The following is a 14,864-nucleotide window of genomic DNA, read 5'->3' on the forward strand; positions in this document are numbered from 1 at the left end:
TGTACCATGTTGATGTCTTGATATTTTAAGTGTTTTTGTATTGGTTTTTTTGCACCTGTAAACATATTTTAGACACATCACAGCCACAGGAAAAAAAAGAAAAGAAAAAAAGAAATTATTCCACAAAATTTCCCCCACATTAAATGCAAAATTGGTCACAAAATCAAAGAAATTTAGGTGATGATCCTCACTGCAGGAATTGATATCTGTCACTTATTTATATCATTTACACACATTCTTCTTTCTATAAACAGATGATGTATTTTCATGATTTATTTCATAGCCCTTTAACAATTAAGATGACATTTTGTGTTGAAAAGAAAACTTTGTTTTAAAGTGCTCCACTTCTCTAACTCAGAGTAGTATGCAATATGTATCATGTTCTCGTTCTTTACAGCCTCTTGGCAATATTTACCTATAAATTAAAAATGTTTTTGGACACACAAGTTAATGCTAACTGTGTTTTGCTGCCATCTATAGTTTGATTCTGTGTATTGCCTTTGTGTAAAACTGCAAATCACTGTCAACAATTCAGCAATTACAGTTAAGTTTACTCACCAAGAACACGTTATGTTCTGTAATATTAACAATTAACCAAGACTGGATTTGCTTTAGTTAAACTAAATACAATAAAACTCTTTATTTCCAATGACAAGTTTGTGCTCAGTGAACTGAGTGGGACGTTGTGCTACTCGTGAAAGCCACAAAACCAGAACCAGAAATTTTGAAACTTCCCATTTCCACATTTATTCAATCTTCAGCCCTTCTTTTACTCACTCACATGTAAAAATCAGGCACCATGGGTTCATTCACGCTGGTAGAACAAGCAAACATAACAAAAGGACGACAAACGCTATTAAAAAGTGAGAGAGAGACGCAGGAAAACAGTGGTTGGGGTACGACTGATCTGACAGGGCACACATCTGGAGCTGGATGTCATGTGACTCTGATCCAGAAGAGTTGGTGAGGTAAGAGGTGACTGTACATGCTGAGCTCTACAGAGGCAGCACTGAGGAACCGTACAGAGGTAGAGGAGGGGGGAGGAGGAGGGGCAGGGGGGGTCACGGTTTATTTTAACTCTTTCGTAAGCTGACGTCTGCGCTGGTGAGCAGTGGTGACAGCGACGTGTTCTCTGACGACTCCTCCTGCTTTAAAATGAGGAATGCTTCTCGACTGATTCCCAGCAGCTCTCTGAGGCCACAGTTCTCTGACTGGAACACACACACACACACACACACACACACACAGGGATTTACAGCCATGCATGAGCAAAGAACAAAACCAACATACAACATATTCAAACAATAATCAACCACTGCTTCCTTATCAAACTACCGTACTCAACAGAAACAGCAGGGTTCTCCCCAGCGCTGTTGAGAGTAGGGGCCCCTACGCTGTGTTTCCACCAGCAGAGGGGGATTCTCTGTTGTTTTTTCCTTTTTTAATCGGTACCATCGTAATAATTGTTGCACACTTGGACACAAAAGGGACTTCCAGGCGTGTCCGCTTTGTTTAAACTCTCTTTTTAATCTGCATAACCGAGAAACACATATAAGTCAGCCGCACCGTCTATTTAAGCGATTCGCAATTGGTGGGTTACGGTCACGGACCTGTACTGGGTGGGTCACGGACAGCTGGTCAAAAATAAATAAATACTTAATGTCTCATGTTGGACTTGTCTTATTTTGAAAGAAACTTTTCTTTTGACAGGCATGCTGTGAAATGCATGTTGCACAGGAAAATATACAGTTACGTTTTTAAAAAGATTATATATGTGTGTTTCAAACAGCTATTTTTGAAAAACTAAATTTGGTTGGTTGAATTCTAAAAAAAAAAAGTGGTCGCAATTTAATGACAGTGGCAAAATGTGGGTCCCAGGGTGACACCACTTGAGAACCCCTGGTCTATGCAATTTGCTTGGTAACCATAATCACAGTCCAATATAAACAGTGGAGCTTCAACCAGTCGTAGCATGTAGCATCACATGAAGCTGCTCGTCATGTTTATAATTTGTTCACAAATGGTTTTTATCCTACCTCACAGGACTTTTATGGTAAGGTTGGATATGTTCTCCTCTTGGGAGGTCCATGAAATAACATGTGGTGTGCCTCAGGGATCAATTTTAGGCCCCGTTTAGTTTAATTTACATATGCTCCCTTTTGGTGATGTCAACAGGAGGCACGGAGTAAACTTCCACACTTATGCTGATGATACACAGCTGTATATCTCTGTGTCTCCTGATGACACCAGTCCAATGGAGGCTCTTTTTAACTGTATTTTAGATATCAAATCCTGGATGGCAGAACACTTTCTCCAGCTCAATCAGGACAACTCTGCACAAGGAGTTGTGATGGATCATGGATATGGTAGTGCTGGTGAAGGAGTCCTGTCTCTCTGCTGCACTGGGGGCCCTGTGGCCGCGGTCTAAGATCAACTCATGGTGCAGATGGCCCCTTGTGATGCTGTCCCCCCTCCAAGATCCTCTGTACCAGCCAGGTATAATGTGCCATTGTCCTCATGTTAATTCTATGTGTCTGTGTGTGTGGATTTGTGTGAAGTTGTTGGGGTTTCCTGTGGATTGTTTGCGTGGGGTATTTTTTACTGTATGTAAGGTTTTATTGATGCAAAGCACTTTGAATTATATTGTATATATGAAAAGCGCTCTATAAATAAAGTTTGATTGATTGATAAACAAGGATTAAAACAAATTTAGCTTTACTTCACAAAATGTGGCCATCAGAGTTAGAAATTTTGCGTGGGGGGTGCCCCTACGCTGCAAAACATTCCTGGTGAGAACCCTGAAAAATGAGTTAAACCTAATCTATAAAATAGATTATAAAATAGATCAGTTTTAGATCATTTTTACATCACTCTCTCATTCAAATACCTCAGTGAGGTCTAAAAGGATTGGAGAGGATGATTTTAATGTTTCCTTTTACCTCAAGTTGTTTGATCCTCTCCTCATCCTCACATATTTGTCCCTCATCCACCTCAATGGCTTTCCTCATCACAGAAGCCATTTCATTGATCTTGTCAATGTGCACTTGCATCTCCTACAAGACAAAAAAAAAAAAAAAGAGAATAAGAAGATGGATAAATATGAGTCCAAAACAGTTTGACAAGAGAAATACAACTTCATTTTTTTCTCCTTTAAGTCATAAGTCTTAACTGGCCAAACCACAGCAACTATTATGCAACCTCTGACCCAAATTAAATCAAAATTGAGGTGTGTGTGGGCTCTCTAACCGTGGTGTGTTGCTCTTTGAGCTGGGTGACGATGGTAGGGTCGTCCTTCTTACTGGCCATTAGAAGCCTAAACACCTGCTCCCTGTATTTGGTCATAATGAGCTCTAGTGCAGACTGGTGTTCCTCCAACGACGACCGTAGCTCTGCAGAAAGAAAGAAATGCTTTACATTGTTAAATTATCAGCATTGAGTCTAACAACCTAATTTTAAATATTAACGTTTCTAGAAACACTTTCTATGAAATACTGTAACTAAATGAGTCCATATGTTCTGGGTTAGGTTTCTCCAATAAAGTGTTTTATTGCACAGTGACCTTTGTTTTCCTGCTGCAGCTCTCTGATCTGACGGTTCTCCTGTTGAATCCCTAAGACCAGACTGGAACGAGGTCGATGTCGTGCCACCTGGTTTAATGCATCGATCTCCTCTTGATACTATTAACCAGAAAAAAAACACACCACAACAACAATGAAACAATTTGAAAAGTGTGACCAATAATCACGTCAAAGCCATATTTATGTAGGGCGATCATGATCATGAAACACACTGAATTGTTTTATTGTCTTTTCTTAATTTAAAGCATGGCCCCAACATGGCATGGAAATCCCTTACATGCATGTTTTGGGACAATATCACACATTTACATGCTATTTTTCTTTGAAAAACGAGTGACTGAACGCCTAGAACAGGAAAAAATAAATAAATAAATCAGCTTTCTCTCATTCTTCTCTGATTTTCCTGAGTGATTTCAATGTGCGTTTGAAAAATCTTTTACTTTTTACAACTACATTTTTTAATTCTTCTTGTGTAATCAAGCGTCTGAAAAGTGTGTCATTTTTTCTATGTCTCCTTGGGAACATTTGCGTCAATAAAAAAAGTGTAACGTTACCTGTTTCATGGCCTCCACTCGCTTGTTGAGAGACGTTGTCTGCTCTATTAACATTTCGGCTGCATTGTCATGGTTACGCAGTCTTTCCACTAGTGATTTGGCATCTGACAGGACCTTCTCTAGGGTACAATTCATACCTGGGGAGATGGATATTGGTATTAAAAACTTTGGCATATGGGAAAACAACAATGCACAGTGAGCTTAAAGAAGATTTTTGGTTACACCAAAAATAAAACAATGCAACAGTTGCTTATTACTTAAAGCTGCAGGAGACAATATTTTTATAATCAGATAAAAAAGACATAGTGTAGGCCTCAGTGATCAATAAATAGCAGATCATTTGCTCGAAAAAAAAAAAGATGTAAGAGGTTGAATTTGCTGCGACGACATTTGTTCTGAACTTCACTATAAACAGTCCATTTATTGACATGTAAAACCCCTTTTATGCATCTGTTTAAGAGACTCCACATCCCGTAATGCAATAAGCGAAACTTTTGAGACAATGTCAATAAGAGTCTGTTTAAAGTTCTAATTTCAAGCAGAATTTCACATCTTTTTTCCCCCAGCAAATATTAATCAATCTATACACGTCGTATACTATGTCTTTATTTGATAAAACATTATAGTCTCCAGCAGCTTTAAATTATTCTATATTGTAATATGACAACAGTAAATATTTTTTTTACACTGTTTGAAAGTTCTTTTCGGTGACTACCTAGTAAATAATACCGATCTCAATCAATCTTAATCCTTGTGCCAATATTAACTGATATATAAAATACCAACACGTGCCTTAACTGTCTCTATCAATGCACACACACACGGTCAAAAGCTGCAAATACAATACAAACCTTTGCATAATAGTCTCTCACAACAATAACAATCATAAATGATAAAGGTTTTACACTTATAACCAACTTTAACTTCCATTTCATGTAATACAATTTTTTTTAAAAAAATAATTTACAATACAAAACAAGGATAATAAGTAACACTAAGTTGAAACTACTTTAAAACATTCATTGATTGCTATAATACTGTCAATAAAATTAAATAAGGTAAATATATATACATATATTTATTTAATGATAGAATAAGCCTAGCATAGTTTGAACTGAACTTTGGATTTTTTTTTTTAATTCATTTTTAATCAGGCAATAAACAGGAAAAGCTAACAACATGACATCAAACTCTTCTTTATTATCTGATATAAAGTTGAAATGCATGACTTGGCAAAAATCTAATAATTCCCTGGTGACACTAGTGACAGCTGATGAGTCAGCTTTCTGTCTCACGCTTGAAGTAGCTCGTCTTGGAAAAGTCAATTTTGACGAACAAAAATAAATACTTGTACAAATTAAAACGTTTTAAACACAGTGGTCGAGTTCACTGAAACGTTTCATGCGGATTACATAATATTAATTCCCTTAAAAAAGCGATTAAAAAGAGAAAATCTGTGGCAATCACTTCCATCCATGGTTTTCATGTTATGATAAAGTCACACCACTGATTCTTAGATGAACAACAAACAATTATCAACCATAAATGAAGATTTTTACTCATACCTGGAGAAGTCATCGAGTAAGATGATATTTAAGTCCGTTACTTCCTGTTGATGTATGGCAGCTAACATTAGCTACAGGCTACAACACATAGCTAAATGAGCCCCGACCACTAAGAATATAAATAAGACTCTGATAAACTTCTCCCGTAAATTAAAAAAAAAGTAGTCCACAATAGGAAGATATTAACACCAACACTTTGCTGGTAGGTTGTACTGTCCGTAGATGAATGTAAACATTATCTGACGGATTAGTTCAACCAGAATGTAAAATCCAGCTTCTAAAGTCTCGTATAATTCTGCGATACTTTAGCCTCTCGCGAGACTGTGCGGGATTTGGTTGCGTTACAGAAGCTATGGCGGATCGGCTAACGCAACTTCAAGACGCTGTGAACTCGGTACGGCACATGTTAATATTTAATTGCACAATCTATCATAAAATGTAGACGATAATACGTTGACGTGTTGTTGATAATTACAGTATATGTTTAGTGTAGCAGAAAATGAGCTTTCAGTGAAATTCTTGTTTGACAACACCATCACCTACCTACTAGCTAAACTAGCTAAACCAGCTAAAAAACAGCAGACTGAAGTTTGAACCAACAATGTTCACTTCGTAGAAGGATAATAGTTTATTCGGAATGTCCAGACTCCTAGAAAAGGTATTCATTTTCCTCTAGAGGGATTTGATAAGACTTTAAAATCCCCCAAAGAGATTTGTTGTGAAAATAATCCCAGTTTTTCCTTTAGCCCTGGCTCCAGTTTGTGATCATTAGTCCATCGTGCCTTTAAATTAAAATAGTAGGGTTCCTCTGCATTCAAACTCTACGTATTACTATTAAATGATTAGCTCAATTTAGCGAATATTAATGTTGGATGCCAATTGTCCGCTTACATTAGGAATTGACTTTAGTCATCCTCTTAAACTAGCAAGGCTAAAAGTACAGACATGAGTTTGTAAAAATAAAACAACAAACCCATGTCTCTGGCAGGCTGGTAAAGGAGTTTACAGTAATTCACACATTGTCATCTTACCCATTTCAATTACAAGGAAAAGTTTCCTACATAGGTGTATAAAGTAAGGCCGAATGGTTTTGGAAAATAATTTAATTGCGATTTTGTTTCCCCCTGAATATTCCAAATGCCATTTAATATGCAACTTTTTATTTTTTCCAAGGTCGTCGTGTTGTGTATTTTTCAACAAACACAAGCTATAAATCATACGGAAAGTATGAATAGACCTCCAATCTATGCATACGCAGCACCCCTCATTGGCCAGTTTAGGTGACGTGATAGGTGCACCACGTGACTTAAAGTTCTGTCAGTTTTATTTTAGCTCATATTTATTTTAAGCTACCCCGCTAACCCTTCTATTTTAGCCCTAACTCTATCTCTAACCCTGGAAATACCCTAAAATGTTTATTCATTTATTTTTTTGTATATGTATTTTTAAAGGTGAAATTTGTCGTGTTAAATATGTTTCGAATCTACCGCAGCGGAAGGCAGAATCCTTAAGTCAAGTGCCTTAGACCACTCGGCCATCCTGGCCGGGTGAAATGTCATGATCAGGCTTATCGTTTCAAGCCCATTCACACATCCATTCATTGTTTTTATTATTTTTTTCCCCTTGTTACAGAAAGATGCATGATTTGCCAATCATTATTTTAACAATTGTCCCAGAATTAAATCCTCTACTGAGTATTTACTTTGCATTTGTTTCTACTCTTATTATTAGCTTGCAGATCAGTTTTGTAACGCCATCGGCGTCCTGCAGCAATGTGCACCTCCGGCATCTTTTAGCAACATCCAGACGGCCATCAACAAGGATCAGCCAGCAAACCCCACGGAAGGTTGGTTTGATCTGAATCCTGAAGTGGTTTTTCTGTCAATAATATCTGTCTGCTGCAGCCTGTCTCCAAGAATATCCATGTTGTTATTTTTTAGATTAGATCCTGGTGTTTACAGTTGAGTCAGCTGCTTTGCTTTTGTACTGATAATGGTTTATGTTCTTGTCTTGTGTCGGACGCCTGCATCTCCCAAACTGTTTAGTAAAGCTGTGTTTTTTACTGTTTACGTTTTTTATCCTTTTTTTATTTTGAAGAACTGCAGTTTAAGATTAAAAAAAGTTTGCTGTTTTACAGTATCTTATAATAATAATAATAATAATAATAAGGTGATGTAACCATCTTGGGCCTATACTACAAAGCTTGATTACCTCTTATCGCGCTAACTTCTGGGATTAAATCAGTGTGTGCTGTCCTACGAAGCTGGCTAACGTCTTACAGGGCTAAATCACCATGGTAACTTAGGCTGAACGACTAACCTGGTCGGGACCAAGTTTTGTTCTGGCTAGGATCTGAGCGAGTACTAAAGCCCCGCCTCTGACCTGTTCAATCAAAGGAACTGTAAATACATCTCTGTGTGGATCTGATGTGACAGCTGGAGAGAAAGAGAGAGGGAGAATACTTAACCTTTCATTTACCCAATGACATCCTATAGGAAAGATATAGATTTTTATCTGATGGACTGACCTACATCAGTCAGCTGATAAAGCCTGCATGTGTCAGCTGCTTTCAGACCAATACATTTATTAACTCATTCATTAATTTATGTATTCTGGGGTAATGCAAAAAGCCTCAGTCCTGTAAAATAATATCAAATATAAATACATTCCACCTTATAATGTAGGCTGAGCTGTATGAACACAGCATCAGAGCCACGGACAAGGTAAAAGAGAAAGTTAAACTTATCAGAGAGCGTTTATTCTCTGTTTATAATCTCACTAATTTAAGCATTAACACTCATGAATTCCTGCATTAATTACGTCCTGCTTTTACTGCAGCAACAGTGTTGCTTTTGCTCTGAATTATGGATTTTAATTCTATATATTTTTAAAGAATTATTCCTCAGCTGTGACGTAAGTTGCTCTACACAGTTTCTCTGTGATTGTGATTGTGATTGGTCTGACGCTGTAATCTCCTCCTCTGTCACTAGAGCGTGCACGTAGCCAGGCTGAAATCACCTCGCTTAACTTAGCAAGTTGATATCTGGATTTGTAGGACAGTTTCTGTCTGACGGACAATGTTTGGTTATGTGAAGTCTGCTAACGGAGATAAATCCAGGATATAATTATCTAGCTTGGTTGTATAGGCCCCTTGTGTTTAGCAACTCATAGTTGTGAAAGCACTCTTCCTTTAATATTCACTGCTGATTGTCTTTCACCGTCTCTTCCCAGAGTATGCTCAGCTGTTTGCAGCTCTCATAGCCAGAACAGCGAAGGATGTGGAGGTGCTGATCGACTCTCTGCCCAGTGAGGAATCCACAGCAGCTCTGCAGGTTGGGACAGGGCTCACAAACACTGTTCACATGTTGAAAAGGGATACACACACACACACTGCCAAAGTCTCTGCCTTCACTTCCATCCAGCAGATAGAGCCAGCTGAATATGTCGCTGCAGTGCTCAACCAATGGAACTGACAGGGAAACCAGTCTTTTATGTTTTTAGAAAACATGCATTTAAAGAGCTTTGATAGGTGTTATTAGTTGTTTTTATACGACGCATGCCTTCTTTCTTGATAAGTGATACATCTACATTTTTAATGGGAGTGCACAAACAGTAGATGGAGCTTAAAATGAGATGTAAATGAGTACTGCCAGGTAAGGGTGGAAGAAAAAAATCAATTCGGCTAAATATCGTAATATTTCACCAGGTAAATATTATATTGATTAACAGAATCTGTTGTAGACGCTAAAGTTTAACCTTTTTGAAAAATGTAATTTGACAGTTTATGTACCACTTGTTTTTGATATTGGTACTTAAATTACAGCTACTTACCATTTACTTGTTCTCGCAAGTTTAAAAAAATGAAATCAATTGTATTTCATACCATTTTGTACCAGTAAAGGTGAAATTTGTAATTAATATTGCGATGTGTATCGTATTGGGAAATATCAGGATATATTGTATTGTGACATGCAAATGGTGAATCGTATCGTTAGATTCATGACAATGCACACCCCTAGTGTCAGGTATGGAATCAAGCTGGAAGCAGAAGTAGATTCTACAACCCCTGGCAATAAATATGGAGAATGTTCATTCATTTGTTTGATTTTGTAGGAAAAAAAATTAGATCATAGACATGCCACAAAACTGAAGTCATTTAAAATGGCAACTTTGTTGCTTTAAGAAATGCGTTAAGAAATCAAGAAGAAAAAAATGGTGGTAGTCAATAACAATTGCTTTCTTAGATCAATCAGAGGGAAAAAAATTATCGAATCACTCAATTCTGAAGAAAAAATATGGAAACATGAAAAACAAACAGACAAAGAAACACTACAACGCACCACTAGTACTTTGTTGCACCACCTCTGGCTTTTATAACAGCTTGCAGTCTCTGAGGCATGGACTTAATGAGTGACAAACAGTATTCTTCATCAATCCAGCTCCAACTTTCTCTGATTGCTGTTGCCAGATCAGCTTTGCAGGATGGAGCCTTGTCATGGACCATTTTTTTCAATTTCCACCACAGATTTTCAATTGGATTGAGATCTGGACTATTTGCAGGCCATGACATTGACTCTATGTGCCTTTTTTCAAGGAAAGTTTTCACAGTTTTTGCTTTAAGATAAATTATCATCTTGATAAATTATGTCATCATCAGCAAACATTCTTTCAATTGAGGGAATAAGAAAAATGTCCAAAATGTTAACACAAACTTGTGCATTTAGGGGTCTATTCTCCCGTCTGGACTTTAGCGCTTTTTTTGCGCGCCTGCAATTACGCAATTCTCTCCGACGCGTATTCTCCGGTCCAGGCTGCTGACACGCCCATCGCGCGTAAGGTAGACCAAAAGCGCGTATGTGTGAATGAAGGCGGGCTGAAAGAAAGGAGGCGGTGATGTCATTTTTTTTGGGCTGTTTAGAAATCACGGAACATGGAGTTTTCCCAACGCTCGTAAATGTCATTGAAATCTGTGAAAATGATTAAGTTCACTTTTAATTTGAAATGCCTTCATTGATGAACAATGCAACAGGTTGATTTGATCAAATTTTTGATCAGATTATTGCAGTGTGACTGAGTCACAGTTAAAATATCATCGTCATCATTGCTGTAAAGCGTGACCGAGTTAGATTGGCTGGAGATATGAGGCAATAACCCGGCCGCAGAGCGTTCTGCTTTAATACAGAGGGATGTTTGCCGGGAAACAGAACTATTGACTTCCATAATACACAGTTTTAAATATAAAATGTTTAAAGTGACCTGAGCTGAGCCTCATTAATATATGTGAGGGAGCACTTTGTGGTCCATCCTCATCCACATATGACAGCTTGTTTCACTCTGTAGTGGATCAAACTGTGACTTTACGTTGGACATAGTATGAAAATAGTTGAATCACTGTGACCAACGTGGACAGAAGTCTGCGTCTGTCAGAGTTTTAATTAATCGCACAGCAGCAGCTGAGTGATCACAGCTGCTGCTGCGCAACGCACTAGTCCATGTGGCTTCAAATGTAACTAAGTCCATATTTCTTGTGCAATATAATATTTCACCTAATGGGGGCGCTGCACTTATTTTAGGGTTAGAAGCGAGTAAGAGGAAAAGGACTTACGCACATGGGAGAATAGAGCCCTAATTGAAGATGTAATGACTGCCATTTCCCCATGCAGTCCCATATCATCAATGACTGGACATTTACATGTTTTCTTCAGGCAGTCATCTTCATAAATCTCATTGGAACAGCACCAAACAAAAGTTCCAGCATCATCATTTTGCCCAGTGCAGATTCGCGATTCATCACTGAATATGACTTTCATCCACAGTCCATGATTGCTTTTCCTTAGCCCATTGTAACCTTGTTCTTTTCTGTTTAGGTGTTAATGATGGCTTTTGTTTAGCTTTTTCTTACAGTTAGGTCACAGACATATACTCCAGTTTTTTGTTTTGCTGTGCATTTTCTGTTTTCAAGACATATTGCTTTAAGTTTTCTGTCTTGATGCTTTGATGTCTTCCTTGGTCTACCAGTATGCTTGCCTTTTACAACCTTCCCATGTTGTTTGTACTTGGTCCAGATTTTAGACACAGCTGACTGTGAACAACCAACATATTTTGCAACATTCAGTGATCATTTACCTGCTTTAAGAAGTTTGATAATCCTCTCCTTTGTTTCAAATGACATCTGTCGTGTTGGAGCCATGATTCATGTTAATCTGCTTTGTGCAACAGCTCTCCAAGGTGTGAGCACTCTTTGTTTATTGCAGAATAATGATCTGATTTAATATGATGCAGGTGTTAGTTTTGGAAATGGAAATTTACAGGGTGATTCCATAATTTTTCCTAAGAACTGGGTGATTTTATAAGTTTTCCCTCTGCTTGATCTAAGAAAGCAATTATTATTGACCACCACATTGTTTCTTTTAGTTTTTCTTAAAGCCAGAACGTTTCCATTTTAAATGACTTTAGTTTTGTGGTATGTCTGTGATCTACTTATTTTCTACAAAATGACACAACTGAATGAACATCATCCAACACTGGTGATTCCATTATTTTTGCCAGGGGTTGCAGTACCTTCATTAAGGAGCCTCTTGGATGAGAAGTGAAGCATCTGGAAAAGTCTGGTTGACTTAACTAGTCTCCTAGAATCGTGACCATCTCTATGACTGAGAACCGTCACAGTCATTATTAGGCCCATTTATATAGTTAAATGTCATAACTAGGGGTGTTGCGATGTTGCGTCACGCGATTCTCGGATCGATTCTAAATGCATCCATATCATTTTTAATTAAGAAAAATTTTATATATATATATATATATATTTTTTTTTTTTTTAACCTTTATTTAACCAGGAAAGTTTTTTCCATTGTAGGAGACATTGTAACTGCACAAAGAAGTGTACTGAAACCTGGGCATGTTGACCAGCCTGTGTTTTTAAAATATTATCAGAAATTACTAACTTTCTGCATGTATTTGTTGTTCTAGGCCAGTGTTTCTCAAACTTTTTCAGACCAAGGACCACTTAACCAATAAAAGGAAAATCTGGGACCACCTAATTCTGTTAGATAGACAGATGATAGGTAGGTTGGTAGGTCGATTGTTTGGTCGGTCGGTCAGTCAGTCGGTAGGTAGATTAGTAGGTAGATAGACAGATAGATCAATAGATCTGAATCAAATGCATCAGGATAAAGCAGTTTTGCTTTTATGTAAGAGTTTCTATTTATTTGTATTTTATTGAGCCATCAATCCATCTTCAGTTGAGTGCACCTATCATTTTGACAGCTTAGCTACAAGGCAATGTTGCAAAATAGCCATAAACTAAAATGATCAAACTACCTACTGACACAATTTGAATTTAGATAGAATTTACAGTTAGTTTTGGAGTCGAGTGCGAACAGTTTAAGAAACACCTTTAGTCTAAAAATGATTAGTTTTAAAAATATAAAAATATATTTGCCCACCTAACTACTGGACCACTCAGGGTCTCTCAAGGACCACCAGTGGTCTGCGGACCACTCTTTGAGAAAGGCTGTTCTAGGCATATACCTCAGTGAAGTTGCACTAAAGTCAAAGTTGGTTTAAAAGCCACACGCAGATTGTATGTTTTTTTTATTTTAAGTTGTTGGCGCATGGCATGTTAAAGCCAATGTTTTGAGTGTAAAATATGCCAGTAAAATGTAATTAATACATAATGTTCTCATGAAGGTGTACACATTTACAGATTAGTTGTTTCTTAAATCATACATATTTAAAAGAAATCATAATAATCGCCTTAATATCAGGATATGTGGAATTGTATCATGACCTTTGTATTGGGATACGAATCGTATCGCCAGATGCCAGGCAATACACAACCCTAGTCATTACAGAAGGACCTGTTTTGACCTTATTATGAGAGACACTTGTAGCTGAAGCTGACATCTGATGTGTCCTCAGGCGGCCAGTCTGCGGCAGCTGGAGGAAGAGAACCACGAAGCAGCGGCTCGTCTGGAGGAAGTGGTTTACCGTGGCGACATGCTGCTGGAAAAGATCCAGAGCGCATTGGCTGACATCGCCCAGTCTCAGCTCCGCACCCGCAACGGGGCATCAAGCCAACCATCACCGGGAGAGTCCTGACCCAGAGGACTCATGGCGCACTTCTGGACAATTCATAGTGATTCACACGTTGGCTTTTTCAGCTCTTTTAACTCATCTAAACTCCCTAAAACTCCCAGCTGCAGCTCAGTGTTTTCATCAAGTCTTTAAAACACATGAAGACACTTTCTCTGTGAGCGCTGCATTAAAACAAAAAAAGATTCATCACCAATCGACCAAGTATTCCATAGGTCTTCACTAAAGCGTTCTTTTATTTGGAGGCCTTTTGCCTGATACCGACACTTTAAATGAATATCTTCCTCATTGTTGTAACCGTCTGGATTGGAAAGTTAGTTTTGTGTGTGCTTCGTGCTTGTCCAGTTTTTGTTGTTGCATTTTTTGTCAGTATTTATGAAAGAAACAGTTTATTTTCCTGTCCTCTTTGATCACAGTGCTCAGGCCACTGAGAAGATGCATCATTGTTTTTTAAATAAACTTTTGACAAACTCTTTAGTTTTTATATCTAATTTGTGTTCAATGTCCCAGAGTTTCTGGCCAAAAATCTGTTCATTGAAAGTTTTTATTTCTCAGCCTTATTGATAACATGGGTGGGGCTGCATGTAGACTAGGGCTGGGCGATATGGACCAAAATTCATATCTCAATGTTTTTTTCTCAAAATGATGATATATGATATAAATCTTGATGATTTTAATTTAAATAAAGTCTGACCAGAAAGACAATTCATGGTTAAATTTGCTGATGCAAAATGCCACACAGGCTAAAATAACATTATGGTGCTTTAAGATTGGTCAAAAAAAAACAAACTTCTGCGTGTATCACAAACATAGGAAACTAACTGCCCCAAAAGTCTTCTGATCGAGAGGTTGGGGGTTCGATCCCAGTACCTGACTATGTGTCGAAGTGTCCTTGGGCAAGACACTGAACCCTAAGTTGCTCCCAGTGGTCGACTAGTGCCTTGCATGGCAGTCCTGTCCCACTGGTGTGTGAATGTGAGAGTGATTGGGTGAATGAGCTGATATGTAAAGCGCTTTGAGACTGCTTCAGTGTGGTGATAAAGCGCTATATAAAATCAAGTCCATTTACC

The 14,864-nt window shown here is 37.9% G+C and overlaps 2 protein-coding genes across 2 annotated transcripts; one reads left to right on the top strand and one right to left on the bottom strand.

Moving 5' to 3' along the window:
• Positions 1–722: 722 nt before the first annotated feature.
• On the bottom strand, positions 723–5,989 carry fgfr1op2 (FGFR1 oncogene partner 2). Its single transcript, XM_028451358.1, has 6 exons — positions 5,698–5,989; positions 4,133–4,269; positions 3,560–3,677; positions 3,247–3,389; positions 2,940–3,053; positions 723–1,211 (listed from the first exon to the last, which is right to left on the bottom strand). Exons 1-6 carry the CDS (start codon positions 5,708–5,710, stop codon positions 1,074–1,076), a joined length of 663 nt encoding a protein of 220 aa, XP_028307159.1. The 5' UTR covers positions 5,711–5,989; the 3' UTR covers positions 723–1,073.
• Positions 5,990–6,024: 35 nt separating this feature from the next.
• Positions 6,025–14,267, top strand: med21 (mediator complex subunit 21). Its single transcript, XM_028451359.1, has 4 exons — positions 6,025–6,091; positions 7,429–7,543; positions 8,929–9,029; positions 13,621–14,267. Exons 1-4 carry the CDS (start codon positions 6,050–6,052, stop codon positions 13,798–13,800), a joined length of 438 nt encoding a protein of 145 aa, XP_028307160.1. The 5' UTR covers positions 6,025–6,049; the 3' UTR covers positions 13,801–14,267.
• Positions 14,268–14,864: the final 597 nt, after the last annotated feature.

The sequence above is a fragment of the Gouania willdenowi genome, chromosome 6 (genome assembly GCF_900634775.1).
Source record: "Gouania willdenowi chromosome 6, fGouWil2.1, whole genome shotgun sequence".
Classification (NCBI taxonomy): Eukaryota; Metazoa; Chordata; class Actinopteri; order Blenniiformes; family Gobiesocidae; genus Gouania; species Gouania willdenowi.

Bases quoted from the DNA above. Each gene is read 5' to 3' on its own strand.
- fgfr1op2 (XM_028451358.1), bottom strand. The intron at 3,678-4,132 runs GTAACGTTACAC...TCTGGTTAATAG, and splicing joins GAGTGGAGGCCATGAAACAG to TATCAAGAGGAGATCGATGC. The intron at 3,054-3,246 runs GTTAGAGAGCCC...TTTGTCTTGTAG, and splicing joins TCAAAGAGCAACACACCACG to GAGATGCAAGTGCACATTGA.
- med21 (XM_028451359.1), top strand. From the start codon at position 6,050: ATGGCGGATCGGCTAACGCAACTTCAAGACGCTGTGAACTCG. The intron at 6,092-7,428 runs GTACGGCACATG...TCTTATTATTAG, and splicing joins TTCAAGACGCTGTGAACTCG to CTTGCAGATCAGTTTTGTAA. The intron at 9,030-13,620 runs GTTGGGACAGGG...ATGTGTCCTCAG, and splicing joins AATCCACAGCAGCTCTGCAG to GCGGCCAGTCTGCGGCAGCT.